Below are 23,523 nucleotides of genomic sequence, written 5' to 3'. Positions count from 1 at the left end.
AATCCCCTATTATCAACATCCTGGGAGCTACCATTAACCAGAAATTGAACTGGACGAGCCACATAAATACTGTGGCTACAACAGCAGGCCGGAGGCTAGGAATCCTGCAGCGAGTAACATACCCAACTCCCCAAAGCCCCACCACCATCTATTAGGTGGAAGTCAGGAGTGTGATGGAATACCCTCCACTTGCCTGGATGAGTGCAGCTCCAATAACACTCGAGAAGCTCGATCCAATACATGGTAAAGCCCAATTGATTGGCACCCCATCCACAAACATTCACTCCCTTCACCACCGACACATCGACAGCGATCCATCTACAAGCTGGATTGCAACAACTCACCAAGGCTCCTTCGATAGAACCTTCCGAATCAGTGGCTGGTACCGTCTAGAGAACAAGGCAGGCATATGGGAACACTACTAGCTGGAAGTTCCCTTCCAAATCACTCAACACCTTGACTTGTAAATATATTACTGTTCCTTCATTGTTGCTGAATCAAAACCCTGTACCTCTTTCCTTAACAATGTGGACTGCAGTGGGTGAAGAAGGCAGCTCACCACCATCTTCTTGGGGGCAATTAGAATTGGGTAATAAATGTTGGTCAAGCCAGTGATGACCACATCAGATGAATTTTCAAAAATACACTTTCATTACTAGGCAATGATTACTTAATCCCCTTAGTTTGATGAAACTTCAAAACTTACTGTTGGTTAGATAAATGACTGGGGGTGGTATAAAAATTCCTCTTAATGAAATAGCATATTTCAATGCCACAATAATGGCATAATTTCATATTGTAATATTTTCTTAATTCAGAAAGATAATGTTAGTTGATGTATTGTAAACATATCTGACATCAGAATAGATCTGAATTTTTTATTCATCATTTATTATTGTACATTCCCATATTTAATTTTATGACTGTTTACCAGCATTACTGACATTTATTTGTGAGTAAGGACAGAGTGAAAACCAAAAATGCTGTACGTAATTCACATGTCAGCCAGGGCAGTGCCATTTTAAAAAAAAGTGGAATGCTTCTTTATTTGAGTAGATAACATAAAATCCTTAGTTACTGGTTGTTATGATCCAAGTATGATGTCGTGATGATTTTTTTATATTATCCTGTAGTTTGTAAAGATTGTCTCCTTCAAATTTTTATGATGGGTTTTGTTGATAAATTGAGTACCTCAGTGAGCAAATAGCCAGATGCCTCCATATCTGCCTCCTCATCCTCATTGTACTATCATATTTCCTGAGATAATCTATTTTTCTGAAAAGTAACTCCTGCATGTATTTTACAAGAAAGTCAGCAATCATTGGTGTATATTAAATTGAGCATCCAGAAAGAATGGCAGTGATTAATGTTTTTGTGCTGCTCCCTGTAGAAACATCCTGGAAAATCATCTCTCCAGATGATTTGTGATGCCTTGGAAAGCAGAAGCTGAACATGATTTAACATATAATGCAGACATTGGTGGTAGGACTTATAGAGTAAAAGCATGATTAAGAGAAATGCTTATCTGAAGATTATTTTTCCATACGTCAGGTATTCAAGATGATGAAGTGGCAGAAACTGTCTATAGAGACAAATGGAGAGAGCTCAACATAGACTTCATTCAGGCACTAACAGACAGCAGCTTTCCTACAAGTTTAGCAACAACTCCCCAGGTGGTGGTGCTATTCTACACTAATTGTAAGTACTGGGAAGCTTTATAGATACGGGCTTATAAACAGAATTAAAGTGGGTCAGATTTTCAGGTCTTGGGATCATTGAAGGTTGGTTTTGCAACTCAGGATGTGCATCAGAACCCTATGGAAGTCCTGATGCACTGGTCTCTTTGGGAATTGCCCCCCCGTGAATGCCTCTGACTCTGAATTAGAGCTGGAGACTTTGGGCAGATTTGCCATAGTTACCCAGGAAATGTTAGAATAAAACTGAATCTTTCACCTCGGTTAATACACAATTGACCTCCTGACTTATTTGCTAACCCCCAATCTTCTAACTACCTCCAGAGCCAATCCCAATACATCTACCCGACTCAACCCATCTACCCCTTGATCTGCTTGCCAGCCCAGTCTGATCTGACAGTCCCTCCAAATATCATTCTGCCCAACCCATCTACCAGCTTACTCAAACTATCCGCCTAAACCTCACTCACCTACCCACTCACCCAACTACCTACTTACTCACTTAAACACCTAACTCCCCAACCCACCAAATTACCTCGCTCAGCTGACACTCCCTGTCAGTCACCTACCCATCAAACTACCTACCCAATTACTCACCAATGACCCTACTGACTTAGCTACCCATTCACTCATCTATTCAAACTGGATCTTTAAATATACTATGCGGCACCTTAGGCTATAAAAAGGGACGTGTCCTTTCTTTCCCTGACTCTAGCTCACTTTGAAGGAGTTTCCTGAATGTTACTGCTCTGTGGATTTCTCAGAAAGCTGTTCTCAGAGGGTCCCAGAAGAGTTGTGTAGCAACTTTGAGTTGGGAGGATTTTTAAGCAGGGTGGCAATCTGAATCTCATTGCTGTTGCATGGAAGATCTGGATCATTGTAAAAAGATGAATTAGAAGGGAGTACTGAGCTACGTATTGAATGGCAATGATTGAACAAAAAGTGCTTCATTTTTCAAGAGGAATGAGAAGGTGTTGGGTCCGATATGCAGAGATGAAATGGAAAATAAGCTGATATTTTTGAATTTTCAACATGTAAATAAGTTTTGATGGATATGTTGTGAAGGATAATATGCTGAGCTAATTTAAACAGATGGAGCAAGTAAGTAGTAGAAGTTTATGCTTTTAATGTTTCTGTACAATTACTTGTATCACATACATTCTTGATTTTTTTTAAGCAAATTTGATTGTGCTTTTGGCACATGTACAGGTGACATTTCAACTTCATCCTGAAGTTGGTGATGTGCTGAGATACAGTTCCCCAGGTTTTTGGAAGCCCTCCATTAACCCTCTAGTCATTATTTTTAATTTGAGAGGCTGGACAACGCATCTTGACAAGTTGTTCAATCATGAGACGTCACAGAGGAACCTGATTTTGTCCTCCTTCATGCCCACATGTTTGTGTTCCAGCAGGAGTACCAGGTAGCAATCAGTAGTGTGAGCTTAACGACTTTTCCAAAATGTTGAAGCTAATTGTAATATTTCATTACTGTGCTTATGAGTCAACTCAGAGTTTTATGGATCACTATCACTTCAGTTGATATTTTTATCCATGGAGCCACTGAGGAGTTAATGGGATGAGCAATGGAATGGACTTTGTTGAAGGAGTCCTTTTTTCCCCCTGCATCATTTAACTCAAATATTTTTGCCCTGCAAGTTGCTGTAATTGTGAAATTAGATAAATATTTTAGCTATGTGATGTGTGAAGAAGCTAATTAATCAAACTGCTTGTGTTCAATAATATCATTTGTAAATTAGGAATAACAGTCATTTTACAGAATGGAAATGCAAATTTATGGAACATTTACTCAAGTTATGATCAACAATGTTGAAATGAAACAGTAAACAAGCTATTTTTGGATAAGTTAACTCCTGTGTATGAAAATAGTTTTGGATGGGACAATGACCCAGATCATCTATTCCCCAAAGAATCATACCTAGGAGGTACCCTGGAAGATGTGCCAGGGACCTCTCTGAAGCCCCCACAGGAGGATTGCATGAAAATTTCCGGGAAAGTTTCAACTTGGACAATCACCTTGAACCTGAAACCCTCTGAAAGTTTGATTTAAAGTCAGAGACTTTGGATAATTCTGACTCTCTTTGAGAATAATTAGCCAGGAAAAGTTAAAAAGATGAAAACCAGTTCTAATTCCTGGGTAACTATACTATGACCTGTTCCTGACTATCTCCTCATGTCCAACTGCCCCTGACCACATGACTACCTTCCCATCTCCTCGACCGCCTATCTATGGAAACACTGCTGTTTAAAGATTCACATGACATAGAATTTGTTATTAAAGTTAAATAGAGCTAACCTAGTCTGTGATATAAACAATATGTGACCTAACCCAGGAGCAGTACTATTTTACCAAATATGTAAACCTTGTTAGCTACATTTATGGTGTACTTGCTGTCTTACAGTTTTAGAATTTTAACTGTAGTACTTAATAAATTATTTTGTACAAGATTAATTCCCTTTACAACTTTTAATTTTCCATTGCTGGCATTAGTCCTCCACCACCCCAGCCAAGTAGTCAGTCTAGACTTTCCACATCAGAATGTTATTTCTCACTGAGGACATAATAACTGAATTCAATCTTGTCAACACCCATGCATATTCTGCATCAATCATTGAACAGCAATTAAGGATGGGGTATTCTGTATGATTTCTCCCAAGGACGTTGTAACTAATTCTAATGCTGTAGTTACCACTAGGTAAGATCAGCTGATGTGTTTAATACAGCTCAAAAATTCAACATGCATCTGCGAGTTTATGTAACAATTTTTTTATTGTTTGTTTTAATTAAGGTGTGACTTTGGTTCCCTCATGGCTTGAGAATTAACTAGAAATTTTTAAACATTACACAATAGAATAGAGGGAGGATTCCCCCCCTCCCCGGGCATGTTTCATAGCAGCAGGAGGCAGTGTGCCATTTATGGTCTTGCCATTGTCAAAGGGGTTTCTTGTCGAATGCACCCCTTATCACCAGAAAACCCATGGTGGGAGTGTGCCGTCAGCTGGACCATAAGATCCCACCGGAATAAACACCAGCAAGATTTTGGAGAGACTTTACTCTTTAGACATTCAGCAGGTGCAATACTAGGAACAGTGAAACTCTGAAGAGAATACCTTGGATTTTTGTATTCAGAACCAGTTGCAGGATGCTGATGTCCTCCTGATGTAGGCTCACACCCAACAGAGCTTTGCAACAAGTCCCTTTGGTGGAAAAGGGAGCACATTTAAAGAGCAGCAAGAAAGCAGTATCCTGAAGATTTTAAATTCATAGGTGGGGTATAGAGACAACAAAAACTTGTAATTATATCATGTTTCAAAACAATTTGCAGCCAATGAAGTACTTTAAAAATATATTTGCTGTTTTATGTGCTAACCAATTTGCAATAGAACAAGGTCCTACAAATGGCCTGTTTTCGCATGTTGGTTGAAGGATAAATATTAGTCAGGACAATGGAGACAATCCCATTACTAAAACTAGTATTTAATTCCAGACTTATTAATTAATAGATTGCAAATTTCTACCAGCTAACATGGTGGGATTTGAACCTGTGTCCCCAAAGCATTACATGTACAGAAAATATTGGAAAATCTCAGCAGGTCCAACAGCATCTGTGGAGAGAAAACAGAGCCAATGCTTCGAGATGAACTGAAAAGCTTTGGCTCTGTTCTCTCTCCATAGAAGCTGTCAGACCTGCTGAGATTTTCTAGCATTTTCTGTTTTTGTTTCAGATTCCAGCATCCACAGCATTTTGCTCTTCTCCCCAAAGCATTAGTCTGAGCCTCTGGACTATAAATCCAATAACATTAACACAATGCCACCATCCCCACTGCCATCTGCCTTTGGCCAGGCTCCCACTACTGGTGGACCATGATTTACAGAATGTTATAGGATGTGTGAAAATGCTTATGTGGCCTGTACACCAGATTTTGTAGTTCTCAATTAAACTATTGATGCAAAAACTGTAATAAAAAAAAATGCTGGCAAAGCTAGCATTTACTGCCAATCCATTATTGCCCTTGAGAAAATGATGATGAGCTTCCTTCTGGTGTTGCTGCATCATGTGGTGTAGGTACACATATGATGCTGTTAGGGAGACAGTTCCAGGATTTTGACCCAGTGCTCAGGAACGGTGATATATCTTCAAGTCAGGTTTGTAGGTGATATGGGGAGGAACTTGAATGTGGTGATGTTTCTATGCATGCCTGGTCTTGTAAGAGATCACAGGTTTGAAAGGTGTTGTTGAAGGAGCTTGGCGAGTTGCTGTGGTGCATTTTGTTGATCTGCTGCCACAGCATGGTGTTGATGCAGGGGGTGAATGTTTAAGGTATTTTCAAAGCTTTGTAGTTTTTGAACTTCTTTACATTATTGACATTTATGCCACCCATGTTAAGGTCACTGTAAAGTAATTTCTGCTCACACAATTACTAAACTTATCACGTAAATCTGGACTCAAGGTTCAAAAGTGTGGTGTCAAACCAGGTTTACAGGTTGCAGAAAGGTCCATAGAACTTTGAGTACATTTTTAAAATCTTCTGTGCTCTGATTTAAACATAAGAAGCCAGGATTCTTCCCAACCTTGTATTTAAATGTTTACACTTCTGTTTGGCAGAATGTTCTGGGCAAGATGTCTCTTGGAAATGCTTAGACTTGCAGGCAGAACTCATGTAGTGTAAACAAGGTTATGTTTAATTGGAATCGAAGTAGTTACAATGTAAACATACCCTAGACTTTGGGGGAGAGGGGGTGTGGAATATGATAAGTAATACAATTTAACAGCTCATGTTGAGGCCAAAAATGTCAACCCATAGTTATACTATTCATTGGCTTGTTTTGAAATAAATGTGTGTACTTGTAGCTGAAGCTGCACATCCTTGTAGAGTTGCAAAGTCACTAATCCTGTTTCTTTGTGTGTGCAGATTATGGGGGCGAATTTCTGGTTTTGCTGCGCAGAATGCCCAATCCCAGAAAATAGCATGCAGGCCTAAGAACACTCTGCTAGCAACCCGGGTGATGCTTATGCTTTAAATTTGCTCTGCTGCATGGACCTCTCAAGTGCTTTGTGACATTAGTGCCAGTAAGTGCAAAAAAACCTCCAACCTGCTGACCTCCCCCATGTTGTTGAGGAGACGATAGAGGGAGACTGGGAAATGGAAGTCAGGAGAAAAAGGGAGAATAGAGAACGAGGTGAGTGCAGGACTAGTATTTTCAGCACAGCAGTAAGAGGAAACCTAAAGGTTTTACTGTGAGCAAACAGTAAAAGATGGGCCTGTAACTTCCTGGCTCCTCGTTACGGATTTGATGTGCTGGGGAATCCCTCTGTCAGGTTCCCAGGTAAGGATTTACCCAGCAATTGTCCAGAAGCTGTGCTTGGAACCATCCAACAAAGTTGTTTAAATCATTAACCATATGAATTGTTCTGCCAGTGATATGTTAATAGTTATCTGAAACAGAAGAAACAAAAATACTTATAACTTCAGTGGAACTATTCCCACAACTGCACAAGTCATCATCCCTGACCACCCCCCCCCCCAACACTATGCACCCCAGATCCCACAGTACACCCCAACCATCACCCTGACCACTACCTAACTAGATTAACGATCGACTTGACCACCCTATGAACTGACTCCTCTGACCCAACCTGACACGCACACCCTGATGTCTGACTCCCCCTAATGTTTGACCTTCTTCCTACTTGACTCCCTTATCCCTTCTCCCACCACCAATACAATCCACCTGGTCAGCCAAATTCATTTCACTTACCTTCTCTCCCTCGCCTGTGAATGACATGTGACTGGCCTTTAAACCTACTTCCTTTCTGTCAGCTAGTGAAGCAAAAAAAAGGCATTGCCTCCCTGAGTTCGCTGGAGTTGCACCATACTGGGGCTGTAAAAGGCTCTTTCACTGTAGACTCCAATCATCTCCAGCCAGCAGAGGTTTGAACACCGGTTTACAGTGCTTGTCAGTTCGTTTTAAACTCTTGTAATTCCAGTGGGATGTGACTTTCCATCGCTTGTCGGATGTTATGGCTCGATGTTTGCAATGGTGAGTGAATAGGGAAGAAGTTGGCAGGAGTGAGGATTGTCATTGGAAGAACCAATGGGGAATGAAGAAGGAATAATTGTGGCAGAGACTGAACATCATTTAAGAGGGAAAGAGATATATGTTTGAAAAGGATGAGGATAAAAAGTAACTTGGGTGGAATGGGGTTGTAGGTGCAACCACTACATACACTGGTGGAAGGAGGTGGGGGCATCCACTAATGTTGTATGTTTTATAATTCCCTGATAATTCTCCTTTTGAAGCCAGCCCCAACTAGTTTAGGAATACTGTTGCTGAGCTACGTTTTGGATAATGTACCCAATTAAAAGTGCCCCAAACATCACACCCATTGTCCTTTGTGTGAAATATTAGTTTGATTCAGGTCAGAGTTCACTGGCCATTTTGGACAAGGGATGTCCAAGTACAGATCAATCCTTCATACAAAACCTAAGTCCAGAGCAGGGTCCGTGGATATAAGGAGTGTTCCTACTCATGGTTCCCAGAAGTTTAAAATAGTCACACTTTTAAACTCAAAAGTGCATTTCTTCTTGCTTTCCATGTGGCTGATGGACTGATACATTGTTGCTGAGCACCTGCTTGCAGCACAGCAGTAAATATAGCAGCCTGAATGTACATCCACATAACAATTAGTTCCTATTTATTTGCAAATAGCAGAAGAACATAACCATAGAATTCTACAGTGCAGCAGGACGCCATTCGGTCTATCTGGTTTGCACCAACCACAATCCCACCCAGACCCTATCCCACAATCCCATGCATTTACCCTAGCTAGTCCCCCTAACACTAAGGGGCAGTTTAGCATGGCCAATCTACATAACCCACATATCTTTGCACTGTGGGAGGAAACTGGAGCACCTGGAGGAAACCCAGGCAGACTCGGGGAGAAGATGCAAACTCCACACACACACTGTCCCAAGCCAGAAATTGAATCCGGGCTCCTAATGCTGTGAGGCAGCAGTGCTCGCCACTGTGCTGCCCATCCATCTTTCTTTTAAAAAATGCTTCTTTATCAATATAACTTCCTGTTATTAACTTTATAGATGTATTATCTAAACTAAAGATTGACAATCAACTTTCATAATTAAACTGAACACCTTTAAAGTCTGTTATAACTTCCTTGTCACAGAACATTGTTCATCATATTCCTTAGATAATAGGATATTGTGTTTCCATTTTCTAGATTTGACTTTCTTCACTCAGCCGTAAGTTGTCATACTGTATGTGCAATGTTGTGTGTTGCTTCTGGTATTGCAGAGTTGTGGTTGATATTGTTAATGTTGCCAATGACATTATTGATGTTGCACCATTTGTTGGTGATGTTACTGATGAACCTTTCAGGTATTGGTCGAATGTTGATCTGTTCCTTCCTCTCTGCTTACTGCTTTCAGTCTTTATGATGGTTGATCTTGGAATTTGAGCTTCACCAATAAATTTTGCTGGGTTCTAGATTTCCTTGGTTGGACTCTGTACATTTACAGTTTGTTCTTTCAGCAGCTTAGATCGGGCTAAATGATGTTCAGCAGCTGGATTCATCAGCAACATCACCAACAAGTGGTGCAGCATCAACAATGTAATTAGCTTGTTGAAGAGTTGCACACCTCTCACCATGCTTGAGAGTTGTTGTTTTCTGCTTCCTGATCATTTTGAGTATCTTGCTTAGTAGAGTTATCTTATAGTTTCTTCCGTTTAACAGTTCTGTAGGTGATTGGTATCAGTCTTCACAGGTGTAGAACAGAGGTTAAGATTTACTGTCTGGGCCTAAGTCCCATGGTGGGGATGGGAAGCAAGAGTATTTCCATTTACGGAGCCCAGCTGGAAATCATGCTGAATTGCGTGATGCTGGGCCCATTAATTATGTAGCTGGGGGTTTCCTGATATTGTATGTGGCAGGGCAGGCAGGATGTCATGTGCCTTGCTGTCAGCTTCGAGTGCTATATGCTGTTGTACCAAATCTGAACAATGGTCAAGGAAATGGCTTGGATACAGTCAGCTGCGGTGGTATCCAGATTTAGTGACACATCCCTGGAAGCGTTGTCGTGTGCCTCAGGAGAGGAGATTGTGATTCCAGGGGTGGAAGGAGGAGGCCCACCCAATTCACCAACCCTGCTTAGGAGGCAATCGCCAGTGTGGTGAGTGTGAACAGCACACACCAGAGGACAGTCCTGCAGTGCAGGAAAAGGATGAATGACCTTACCCCTGCTATCAGGTGATTTCTCTACTCGTCCAACTGATTTCAGAGTTGGAACGGGGTGGTGGCCCTCAGTAGACAGGCTGCCATTGGTGATGCCCATGCAAAAAGAGCTTTTCAATGTGAAGAGCTGAGACCTCATAGTCATGCTGAAGTTAATCTAGTCTGCTGGTACAGAGGCTACTGTGGGTCACTGACCCCACCACATGGAGAGCTGATATCAAGGGCATGTGTGGCATGTGTTGCGCGTGTGTTGCTTTGGCATAGAGGACACCAGCAAGTGCAGCAGATGTTATGCCTCCTTGTGCCTATTCCTTCTATGTACATTATCATACATTTCTGGAGGGTGCTGCCAGAGAACCATAGTGGTCTAAGTGCAGTGGAGCTGTCACATGACATACAGTAACCAGAGGGTCAGCCAGACCTCTGAGACCAAGTCCACCACATCCAATAGTTCACAAAGATGTGAGGAAGATGAGGATGAACAAGACCTGCAGAGCCATCACAACACTCACCTGTACTCTCCACCAGCCCAGAGAGACGCCTCAGTGAGTTCAAGAGCTAGCTCAGACAGGGCTAAGTGGTCATGTCACAGACATATTTCTGCAGCAAGAGGAGATAGGGACAGGCAGCCAAGCTACTGGAACTTGGAAGACTGCTAAGGAAGAGGCCCCTGAAGTTCAGGTTAGATGAAAAGCCAGTGGACGCAGTCATATCCAAGATGCTTGACGTGCAGCAGAAGGCGGGGTGTTGAAGGCCCTCATTGGAGTAGCACTTGAGTGGAAGAGTCTGTCTGCCTGCTGTCTGATTAAGTGGAACCTACACTTGTGTGCATTGAGATCTCTATGGGGAAGGTAGCAAATGCCATGGCGACCCTTGTCCAGCAGAACGACCAGTTTCTGTCAGAGATGTGCACAGATCTTCACTCCATCGCTGTATCCATGGGCGGGATTTCATAGTAGCTACACAAGAGGGTAACAGGCTCCTGAACTCCGTCCAGGGCCCTCAGTCACCTAAAAGAAAGAGGAGTGACAAGTAAACACCTCTAGGTCCTCTTCTCTGAACTTCCAGACAATGTGTGACCTTTCAGCATCCCCTCTGTGACCCAATTAGCCTTGGTCCTGAGTCGGAGGGTGCATCAAAGTCGGAGACTCAAAGTGAGCTGGGCCTGCAACGCCTTGAGGACTCAAGTGACTGTATGAGTTTGCACGTTCTCCCCATGTCTGCATGGGTTTTCCAATGGAAGCTCTGGTTTCCTCCCACAGTCCAAAGATGTGCAGGTTAGATGGATTAGTCATGGTAAATGCATGGGATTGTGGGGATAGGGCAGAGCGGAGGAGGGCCTGGGTGGGATGCCCTTTTGGACAGTCAGTGCAGACTCAAGCTGAATGGCCGCCGTCTGCACTTTAGGGATTCTACAATTCCATAACGATCACCAAAGTTATCAGGGCCAACAAAATATACTGGTCAATAGGCTGTCTCCACTCCTGCTGTGAAAATCAGAGCAGCACCTAGATGCAAGGAAGGTTTTGCAGAATTAAGAAACTCTGATTTCTTGTGCAGTTGCATGGGTGCACTTTCACTTTAATCAGGTCTGATGTGGTTTTACTGCGATTCTTATTCATTAAGCCCGTGCATTCCCCCATCTTCAGGGAGATTCATGTCCCAGATTCATGCACGTGCAGGAAGGCAAAGTATTTGCATGTGTAATAAGCCTCTGGCACACACTAAGCCCTTGACCTTCACATGCTTATCTGTTCCAAAGTCCTGTCATTCTAAGTACTACATGCTGGGGTTCCTCTTCTGTTGTTTAATTGAGATGACCTGCTGCTTTGCCTACACCTGATGAGCCAACTTCCACCCAGCATCTTGAGATCTTCACCACAAGGCTCTGCATAGTTGCAAGCAACCATGGTTTGTGTTACATTGGAAGTACAGTCCAATACCTTTACCCCTCCCATACAACCCACATCTGCACAATAGCTGCTGCCACAAAACCACAGGAGTAAAGATTGTAAATTGCATGATCAAACACTTTGGATTCAACCAGACTTTACATCACTATCCAGAACAAGTCATAGACTTGCCCTACTTACCATGTGCCTTGAGTCAATGTTGCACTTATTATTACTGAATCTTTCGTATCTGTCAGTCAGCTGGGAGCAAATGCTCACTGGTCTTCTGGAATTCCACTCTCTGATCAGTTTAATAGAGCTTGCTTGCTAACTCCAGATGACACCAGCATTTGTGGGCAACACATTTGAATTTGTAAACTTTTCCATTAATTTTTCTTTTATGCTGCTCGAGGTACCTGTGGCTCCTATGATATAATGGTCACAACTGTCACTGGTCTTCTGGAACTCCACTTTCTGATCAGTTTAATAGAGCTTGCTTGCTGAATCCAGATGACTTCAACATTTGTGGGCAAGACATTTGAATTTGGCTTGTATCAACTTTTATTGGCATAAATTAAACTTCAGATGATTTACTGGTACTTGAAAATTAAACACACATGGTGGGGATTTAAGATAACCCAAATACTACATAGCATTGGGCCTTTTAATAACTGAATTGTTTGTGCAAGCGTGTTAAACCTCAGATGCATGAAATCTCTGAATTAACTTTAAGTATGAAGAATATAACGTCAACCCATCTCAAACTAAGATCTAAATTTAATGTTTTATTACTAAATTAGTGTTGCTTGTGATCATTGTATCATAGGAGAATGTGGGTATCTCGAGCAGCACACCTGATTGACAGCATATAAGATAATTTAATAGAAAGGTTTACAAAAAGTATAAGGGTGGAATTTATTTATAATGGACAGGCAATGCCTACTCCTAAGTTAAATCTTTATATTAAAGTCCAGGTGTCTGGAGTAACACTTGGGGTGAGCTTCCAGGTCTAGTGTATTGAACTTTTGCAGTATTAATATTTATATTGTTGATATTATAGGGGATGCTGTGTCCAAGGCATTTTTGCAGTCATATGCCGAAGTATCGACCAGACTTGCAGGTAATGTACTATGATTAATTTTATTCCAATTAAATTGTTGCTGGTAGATGGGCTATTGTGAATATCTTGTCCAAAATCTTCATAGTTTGAATTAGTGGTGCTAATTTTCAAAATAACACTGTTGTGACTACAAACATTTGCTCTCTTTTTAAAACGTTTTCATGATAGCTAATCCCCCTCTTTCCCTTTACCTTTGTTATGCTGTAGAGGCGTAGAACCATATAGAATCATTGAATAATTACTACACAGAAGGTGGTTATTCAGCCCATTTAATACTTGCTAGTTCTCTGCCAGCAGTTCAACTAGCTCTATTCCACCACTCTTTTCCTAAAACCTCTAAATTTTATTTCCTTCAAATAGGTTGAACAATTGAATGTCAGATTTACCTTCGAGTAGGCTCTTGTACTATCAGGCTGAGGCAAGATTTTCATCAAATAGAAAGGCAGTCAACTCTGTTTGCAATTATGCTTATATTAGTCATTTAAGTAGTGGAATGGCTGAAGTCTAATGTATCTCAATGTTGAGCACAAATATCCCATCATTTCCATGGTACCCATACAAAACCACTGAATTATCACTTCTATTTTGAGTCCCTCACCCTCCCGACTAAACAGTTAGATAATGGTGTTTATAGAGCAGAGGGTTTAAATATTTGTCAATGTTATAAATGATTGCTTACTTCTGCAACATATTTGAGAAGGTACATGGGAATGTGTATACTGCATATAATTATTTGTCATGACATCAAATGCAGAATTATAATACCAGCCATAATATAAAATTCAGCTTGATTAGCCAAATGCTGAAAATGCAGTGCTAATATCTGATTATTGGGTGCTTAATTTACTGAGCATAGATGAACTAAGTACAGTTAAAATGGAAGGTTTGGGAGGAGGTTTTGGTGGATACCAAGTGAGGATTGTTGATCCACCGATGGATAACTTAACAGTTTTAAAACCATTCTCATGCAGAAAAAAGAAACGTGTGTTTCCCTCAGATTAAAAGAAAGGGTATGTGCTAAAATAAAACCAAAATGGGAAACTTCATTTTCAAAGTTGAATTAAACTAAAGAAGAAATATTTTAACAGGACAGAGTAAACAGTTTATAAGACAATAGAATTAACTATCATATGCGGCTGTGGATAGGAAAACCTTCAATCATGATAGACTGGATTTCGCTGATCTTGAAGAAAGCTGTTCTGAAAGATCCAGCAATTTCTGCGATGTAGTTTCCCGCTTTCTCCATTTGTATCCGGTGCCAAATCTAGGGGATCTGTTGGTGTGGAGCAGCCGTGATGTCAGCCAGCATCTCCACACATAAAGCCAGCAGGTAAGCAGGGTTTACATTGAAGCATTCACACACAGCAAATCAGGGAGTTAAAAGCATTTCATAGCCTTCACTTGTAATTTAAATTTTCAAGTTGTGAATTAGATGATCATGATTAAAGATAAAGTTTTGAACTAAAAATGTTTTTCAAATCATAATGATCACTGATTGATAGCCCACAAATATAAAATTAGGTTTTCATGGACAGTGAGGGCATTTATTAGCAAGGTGTAACTTTTTCAAGAATTTTTACAGCAAGACCCAGCTGCACAGTAGTCAAAATTCTTGGCAATTCACACTTTTCTCATTGATTGTAGAAGGGTGCTTCAACAGTGTACCACTGCCTGAAGAAGCATAGAATCACTTTTTTGGATCTCTATATTATTTTGCCCATCTGCAGACTCCAGAACTTGCTGTCAGTTTCAGTGGAACAAAGGCAGTAAACACTGACGGTTTTGTCATGAGTTCCCTGCAAAATCCAGGTAAGATGGAATATAATGTAGAGATGTGTGTAGTTATTTTCATTGGTCGTAAGAATAAAGATCAGTTTTTTTAAAAGCATTTTTCTAAAAGTGTTGACGATCAAAGAGATTTGCGTTTTGTTTGTACAAAGAAAATTAGTATGCAAGTGCAACAAGCAATTAGGAAGGCAAAGGTCTTGCTGTGAAAATTGTTGAAAAAGTTACACCTTGCTAATAAATGTTCTTACTGTCCATGAAAAGCTAATTTTATATTTGTGGGCTATCAAACTATGATTGTTATGATTTTTAAAAAAAATTATTACACCGGGATTAGACTACAAGAATAAAGAAGTCTTGCTGCTGTTGTATCAGGTTTTGCTGAGACCACTTCTGGAGTACTATGTGCAGTTTTGACCCCCACATCTAAGAAAAAATCTTCTTTGGCGATGGGACAGCAAAGCTCACTAAATTGGTCGCTGAGGTGAGCGAATGTCCTGTGTCAAGAGGCCGAGTAAATTGAGCTTTATTCTCTGGTGTTTAGAAGAATAAGAGACGTTCTCATTGAAAACATTCTGAAGGAGCTGATGGGGTGGATGCTGAGAGATTGTTTCTGCTGTTTGGGAAATCTAAAACACAAGGCCACAGTTTCAGGGTAAGGGCTGATCATTTAGGAATGGTAAGAGGAGAAATTGCTTCTCTCAAAGGGTTGTGAATCTTGGGAATTTTTATCTTGAGGGTTTTAGAAACCCCATTATTGAATACAGTTAAGGCTGGGGTAGACGGAGTTTTGATCTGTCAGGGAATACGGGCAGTGGATAGGAAAATGGAGTTTAAAAACTCAAGATCAGCAAGAATCATATTGAACGACAGTGGGCTCTGTGGGCTTTGGGGTCTACTCGTGTTCATATTTCTTGTGTTTTTATGAATACAGACAAGATTCTGCCTTGTAGATTTGAAGAAACAGGCATGCGCCTCTGGGTCTCAAGGGAACCTTCAGTCTCTGAGGTTCCTCAAGCTTTCCCATGAATATGTTAAACTCCCATAGTGCTCCTCCTGACCACTTACAATATACTGGAAATGTTATCTCAGGCCCTCTGATGACAGCCTCCTACCTACCAGTTTCCTCCATAATTCTGTCATGTTCAGTTAGGAGACCTTCCTACAAATTGTAAATGAGCCCAGCCTCTTAAAAATCATCTGGGCCTCCCTGTTATTGCACCTGGACGTGTTTGCTAAGTCCCATTTCTACCCAGGACCTATTTCAGTGGTCCAGTGATACATAGTGAGTGACATGAGAAATCATTTGCATGGTGCAGGTTATAAAATACTTTTTGATCGCAGGTGCCCTGTTTTACAGCAAAATAAGGGATTGTAGTTTTCAGAATATCATGAGATCATTATCTGAAGATTTCTGTAGGAATTTTTCCAGAGACCTATGTATTTTGCTGGCTTCAAGCAGGAGATTTCTCTATTAATATAGCTGAGCAAATACAAAGAACTCACAGAGACAGTAATTCTGGTATAAAGACGTATTTTATTACCCAGGCTTGTTTTCCACCATAGAAGGAGAGCGTTCTGAGACAGCTTGAATTACACTACTAAATTATCAAGATATGCTATAATTATCCTTCTTCAGAAATCAACTGCCTACTTACTCTGTGCAACTTAATAGGATGTTAATATGAATTATTTACCTTGGCCAATTACACCCTACTCTCTGGCAGCATGAGAATTCATTGCTCGGTAGAATCCAGAAGCTCCTACCCACTTGTCTCTTAGCAGCTTCAGTTACGTAGTAATAGAGTTCAAAGGTATCTTTCCCACTATCTCTCAATTATGCAGGTTGTAAAGTTAAAGAATTCTCATTCTCACTGTCTGCTAAGCATTCCTTATCAGTAGAAATTGCATTGTCTCATTCAATTAGTGCCTGGGAACTTGTAACCTACCAATAAAAACCTGTGCCCTGTTGCCGTATTGTTCTTGAAGAACGTGATTAATTTTACTTAGCTTTCATCCCGTTATGCCTTGAGGTAGTCTGTGTTTGGGCAAGGAGTACAGAATACTTTCAAAAATACATATTTAAAATCTCTAACAGTGGTTATGTGTTTCTGTGCAACTGTACCTTTGTAATTCCAGGTACGTCATTCTTTTTCTGTACTATGTTTATTTCTAAATTAGTCGACTCTAATTTTATTAATCGTTTAGTACCAGGCTATCCTTATTTTCCCCCAGCAGTTCAACACAGGCTTCGACCAGTGAACTAAATGGGAAAATTAGAAAATTTCTGGAAGAGAATGATGATTTACCAGCACTAATGACTATGTTTGATCAAACTATGTTTATGATTGAACAAGCAATTGTCCAGAAGGACTAACTTTCCCTGAACAATTGTGCTGTGCTGGGATTCATCCAACAAAGTGAATTATATGCTAACTTCAAATATTTCTGCCAGTTTAATATTCTGTTACCTGGAAAGAAATATAAGTTTTTTAAATTTCAGTATAACTCTTTTAAAGACCCACGTCAAGCCCTGCACGGGACAGCCCCATCCCCACTAATTCCCCACCCTCTTCTTTCCACGACCTGAAAGGTTATCTATTAGTCATTAAGACCCATCATACTTTTTAAAGTTCATTCACACTTGAAATCTCCAGCCCTAACTTTATATGGAGTGTTTGGTGGGTGCTTGTGGGTTAATACTGCAAATTCACACTCTTCATACATCTCTTGGTGAAAAATCAGTGCATGCTGAGAAACAACCCAAGCAATTGCCTTCCGATTTCTATGTTTAATTAAGCATTTGCGGACACACTAAATTTCTGTCCAATTTACCAATTTACAATGACAGCCTCAGTGTTATCCTGACCACAAATTTTACATCATTGTTTCTGTCACCACTTTCTGTTATGTTGTTGGTCACTCTCTTATATTTGTGTTCTTCCTCTGTCTCTTCCTCTATTGCTTAGTTTTTCTCTCATTCTTTCAGCTCCTTCTTTCTCCCTTTTCCTGTCTTTATGCCATGTTCTACTTTTTTCTTTGTCTCTTTCTGTATTGCTTCTCTGTTCCCTTTCTCAAATCTTCTTCCTCCTAGAGAAATGGATAATCTTTGTTTCCAATTCTGTTTTGTACGTGTTGTGCAGAAGGGACCCCCATCCATCCCATCTTTTGTCAATACCTCCACCCCCAAAACCCCATCTCTTGTCACCATTTTCCCTCTCCAATCTTGTTTCATTTGCCTAACTCTTCCTTCTTCATCAGTCAGCTCTGCGTTGTTCCCAGTGGTGATATGCAGAACCGATACCTATAGAACTTTTTAGTTCAACTTATTTTTGTACCCTTAAGAGAATAAATGGTTATGCTGGGGATGTTTGGACACGAGAGGTCAGTCTTTAAAAAGATACTTCTGGTTGATATATGCTGGCTCATGTTCCCCCGTCATATTCCTTTCATTTCTTTTCCTTTGTTGCATCATCTGGTGGTGTAAATGGTGATTTGATCGAAACGTATAAGATCCTGAGTGGTTTTGATAGGATGGATGTGGAGAATTTGTTTCCTCTTGCGGGAGAATCTAAAACTAGGGGGCCACTGTTTAAAAATAAGGGGTCACCCATTTAAAAAGGAGCAGAGATGGATTTGTTTCACTCGGCTGAGAATCTTTGGAACCCTCTTCCTGGCAAGATGGTGGAAGCAGAGTCTTTGAATATTTTTCTTGGTAAACAAGGGGGTGATAGGCTATCAGGGGTAGGCTAGACATTGAGGTTATTGAGGGAGATTTGAGGTGACTCTCAGGTCATGGTGGCACAGTGGTTAGTACTGTTGCCTCACAGCTCCAAGGATTTGGGTTCAATTCGGACCTTGGCTGACTGCATGTGTGGAATTTTCACATTCTCCCAGTGTCTGCGTGGGCACTTCGGTTTCTTCCCATGGTTAAAGATATGCAGGTTAGATGGATTGGCTGTGCCATGTTGCCTCTTAGTGTCCAAAGAAATGCATTAAACAGCAGAGCAGGCTCAAGAGGTTGAATGGTTTACTCCTGATCCTTATTCGTCGGTTCAAAGAGAATCCAGGGAGATTGCGGGAAGCATCTGTGTCAAGGGAGCAGCCATTTCTTCAGGGAGGCCCTCTGTGTGTCATGGAGTGCCCATATAGGGCACCCTCACCCCATAACCTTTCTGAAAAGTCACCAGATTTCACTGGGTAGTCTTGTTGGCAAAGTACCCATGGAGACAGGAAGTGGCTTTTAGTTGTCTATTTCCATGGATTGTGACCACCCTGCAGGCAGCCCATTGGCCACCTTTCCCGCTGCTAGCAAAATGCATTGGCAGTGGGAAAATGTTAGGCACTCTCTAGATGCCATTCCCTGCCACTTTGCCAGCCCTCCTGTCTCCCAGCCCATTTTGAAAGAGCCCAGAAAATTCTGACCTTATTTTTACTTGTAAGTTTTAAAAATAGGTTTAGTGAATGGTAATGAATGAATTCTAAATGCTATTACTTGTATGTTTTATTGGAGTAATGCTTTACATCAGAAACTAATGAATGAAAAACATGCTGGCACTGGCCTGTCAAATATTTTACACATTGCTTTGGGCTATAAGAGTAACAATGAACAGTCTTAACTCTTGTCAAGTGCCATTTCAAGTCAGCATTTGCACGGTTTCCAGATTGATTTCTCTATTTCTCCTAGTCATAAAATCCTTTTTTATCTGGTATATGTTAAAGACAATGCTAGTGATATTGTGATGCCAAAGATACTACAGTAGGTGGTGCAGTAGTCATAATTTTACCCAGCACAGTGCAAATTGAGGAATGTTATGGCATTCTAACTAATTAAACCCTTATAGCAAAATAGTTTAAAAAAAACACTGAATAAACAATGGAAAAAGAAAACAAAAAACCACTATAGAAAGCAGCATGACAAAAGACAAGAATTACAATAGGAACAGAAACAAAGTGGAGAAAGAAAACTAAGAAAGAAGTGAAATTGCACTCAGTCTGCTATCAATGTAACATGAATTTATTGCCCCACATGTAGTTGAGAAATAACTTGCCACAAGCGCACACATCATATCAAGGTAATACCAGATATTAGCATCCCTCTTCTTTCCCATTCTTCTCTTTCCACAGCCCTTCCTTCCTCTAGCCCCTCTCTGCACCTTCTATTTCCTTTTGCTCCCTTTTTTTTGATCTAAGTCTCCCCTCTGGCCTTGCTCCCTGCTAAGACATAAACCCTATCCTGCCTTGGTCTCGACCCTGATATGCATTTCTTCCAGGGGTTTCTGAGTCTGGCTTTCACAGAAAAGTACAGCGTGGAGTTCGTCAGAAAACTCTGTTGGAGTGCATTAGAATCAGGGAAGAATAGGACACTTGCCCTTCTTACTGCAATAGCTGTCATATGATAAGTCTATAGGTCCAGTGTTTTCATTAGTGAATGGATGATGAATAGGTGAGAGTGAATTTGGAGATGGTAAGCTTGCGGAACTGGGTATATAGGTATGGGTAAATTGATAGATATGTAAGTGAGTTGGGTGGTAGGTGGGAAAGGTAGTATGTGGTGAGGTGTGTAAGTAGGTGAGTGGACAGTCAGGGTGGGATGCTGGGTTGCCCAAGTGGTCATGGAGGGTTGTTGGGTGGTCAATGGTAGGGTAGTCGTGTGGGTTGGGGGTAGTTGGATAATTAGTTGGCTCTGATCTGGGGAATAGTCAGGGCCGGGGGGCGAAGTTGGGTAGTTGGTGTGGGTAGTCAGGTGGTTGGGATGGAGTGGGGGGGGTGGGGGGTGATTTATGGAGTTACCTAGGTGTTAGACTGGGATTTACTCTGTCTAACATTCCCTGGGTAACTACTCGGGTAAGTACTGTAGGACTCTGACCTTGCACAGAGCTTTGGTCAGAATCCAATTAAATAGTGTTCCTCAAGAAAGATATGTTGGCCTTGGAAGAGTGTGGCACTGATTCACAAGAATAATACCAGGGCTAAAAGAGTTTGATTATGAGAGTGGGTTGCATAGACTAAGATTGCAATCCTTTAAACATAGAAGATTAAGGATGATCTAATTGAGGAGTTGATATGGTAGATAGAGAGAAACTATTTCTTCTGGTGATGAAATTTACAATGATAAGGCATAATCTTAAAATTAGGTAGATCGTTCAGGGATGATAGCAGAAATCATTTGTTTGCACACGGGATTGTGGAAAACTGGAACTGTTGTAATCAGGTCAATATAAAATGTCAGAACTATTTGATAGTTTCTCTTGGACAAGAATATCCAGAATTATGGAATCAAGGTGGTAGGTGTAATCAAGATATAGGTTAACCATTATTTAATTAAGTGGCAAAACAGGTTAAGATGTTGGTATTTCTGTTGCATGCTCAGTTATTGATTGCTGTAGTGGTTATTGTTTTCATTCTGACATTTGTTCTGGATTTCCTTTACAACTTCTGTACTTATTTCTCCTGGATCATTCTTCTGTCAATAACAAAATTGGATAATTGTTTTGAAAATAGATTTTGATTTGATTTATTATTGTCACATATTAACATAGTGAAAAGTATTGTTTCTTGTGCACGATACGGACCATTCGTAGAGAAGGAAATGAGAGAGTGCAGAATGTAGTGTTACAATCATGCCTAGGGTGTAGAGAAAGATCAACTTAATGCAAGGCAAGCCCATTCAAAAATCTGACAGCAGCAGGAAAGAAGCTGTTCTTGAGCCGGTTGGTACGTGACCTCAGACTTCTGTATCTTTTTCCCGACAGAAGAAGGTGGAAGAGAGAATGTCTGGGGTGTGTCGATTTCTTAATTATTCTGGCTGCTTTGCTGAGGCAGTGAAAAGTGTAGACAAACTCAATGGATGGGAGGCTGGTTTACATGATGGATTGGGCTACATTTCTGACCTTCTGTAGTTCCTTGCAGCCTTGGGCAGAGCAGGAGCCATCCCAAGCTGTGATATAACCAGAAAGAATGCTTTCTGTGGTGCATTTGTAAAAGCTGGTGAGAGTTGTAACTGATATGCCAAATTTCCTTAGTCTTCTGAGAAAGTAGAGGCTTTGGTGGGCTTTCTTAACTATAGTGGCAGCACTGGGGAGACCAGAGCAGGTTGTTGGTGATCTGGACACCTAAAAGCTTGAAGCTCTTGATCCTTTTTACTTTGTCCCTTTTGATGTAGACAGGGGCATGTTCTCCTTTATGCTTCCTGAAATCGATGACAATCTCCTTTGTTTTGTTGACATTGAGGGAGAGATTATTGTTGCTGCACCAGTTCGCCGGATGCTCTATCTCATTCTTGTACTCTGTCTCATCTTTGTTTGAGATCCGACCCACTCCAGTGATGTCGTCAGCAAACTTGAAAATTGAATTGTAGGAGAATTTGGCTGTACACTCGTGTATAAGCAGTATAGTAGGGGGCTGAGAACACAGCCTTGTGGAGCACCGGTGTTGAGGATGATTGTGGAGGAGGTGTTGTTGCGTAACCTTACTGATTGCGGTCTGTGAGTTAGGAAATTCAGGATCCATTTGCAGAGGGAAGTGCCAAGGCGCAGGCCACAGAATTTGGAGATGAGTTTCGTGGGAATAATAGTATTGAATTGTGTCATTGACACACTTACGCATATCCTGATTAATTTTCCTGTTAAAGCAACAATTTTTTAATGCATTTGTAACTAGGTACCAATTACTTTTCTGTTCGTCTGAAAGTGTTGACTCTTCTTAGGATGTCTGTGTTCCCATAGTGTATTTCAAAATATGGTGAAAATTGCTGTCATTTGGCAAAAACAATGGAAACCACAGTTCTCATTTAGTGCTTGGCCTAAAAATCTTTGGAACGAACAATATTTAAAGTCGTCCAGCGGAAAGAGGCCCTTTAGCCCACCTTGTCTGTGCTGGTATCAAGCACCTATCTATTCTAATCTAATTTTCCAGGTCATGGTATGCTGTGGCATTCCAAGGGCTCTCTAAATGCTTCTTGCATGTTGAGGGTTTCTATCTCTACTGGCCTACTGCAGAGAGTTCCAGATTCCCACCAGCCTCTAGGTGAAAAATATTTCCTCAAATATCCTCTAAATCTCTTGCCCCTTGCCTTAAATTGATGCCCCCTTATTGTTTATTGGTCTCCATTGCCTTTCAGTTTCATAGCCATTTAAAATTTGTCTTACTGTCTAAATAACTTTTTTGGAAAAGTGTTTTTGGGATGAGTTACCAGAATTTAGCTGGGATCAGTATTTTTATATGCACCTTTCTGGTAAATTTGCTGATAGTAGGACCCAGGAAATTGTTTTGTTTGGTCTTTGTCCCCGAATTGACTCTTTATTGCTATTTGATATAATTTGATGGAATTTCCTGATAGCTCAGCTAGTAGTTGCACCGAAATTTGCACTAACTTCTGTGCAACTAGATGAGGTTGCTGAAATTTCCTGAGAACTGCGTTAGTGAGTGCTAAAAGATAAAACAAATGAAAATTAATGTAAGCAATTAGGACCTGAGGAAAACGCAATCATATTTCTTCAAGTAGATTAATTTTTTTGCATGAAGATTAAAGTTTGAGCCCCTCGTTTATGCAGTTGAGGTAAATAATCTTTAATAAAACTAGAACCATGGAAGTTTTCAATTTTAAAGCAAACCATCCTGGTGCCATAAAGGTGCATCCAGTAGTTGAGAAAGTACATTTTAGGTTTCAGTGAAACATTGTGAGAATCAACAGGAAGAAAAAAAATCTACTTGACCTCATTTTCACTATCTACCTTTCTGGATGCATTTGTCCTTCATAG

At 40.7% G+C, this 23,523-nt stretch overlaps 1 protein-coding gene across 3 annotated transcripts in view; it reads left to right on the top strand.

Annotated features, from left to right (window-relative positions):
• txndc16 (thioredoxin domain containing 16) overlaps positions 1-23,523 on the top strand; it is a 128,847-nt gene that overhangs the window by 36,300 nt on the left and 69,024 nt on the right. For all 3 annotated transcript variants that reach the window (XM_080202693.1, XM_080202692.1, XM_080202690.1), the window contains 2 exons: positions 1,552-1,698; positions 12,917-12,976. In XM_080202693.1, the coding sequence (XP_080058819.1) occupies positions 1,552-1,698; positions 12,917-12,976 (207 nt within the window). The remainder of the gene's footprint in view (positions 1-1,551; positions 1,699-12,916; positions 12,977-23,523) is intronic.

Source organism: Carcharhinus amblyrhynchos, chromosome 14, assembly GCF_965287045.1.
Source record: "Carcharhinus amblyrhynchos chromosome 14, sCarAmb.v2.hapA, whole genome shotgun sequence".
Lineage (NCBI taxonomy): Eukaryota > Metazoa > Chordata > Chondrichthyes > Carcharhiniformes > Carcharhinidae > Carcharhinus > Carcharhinus amblyrhynchos.
Note: the sequence above shows the minus strand (reverse complement) of the source record. Positions and strands in the feature narration are given on the sequence as shown.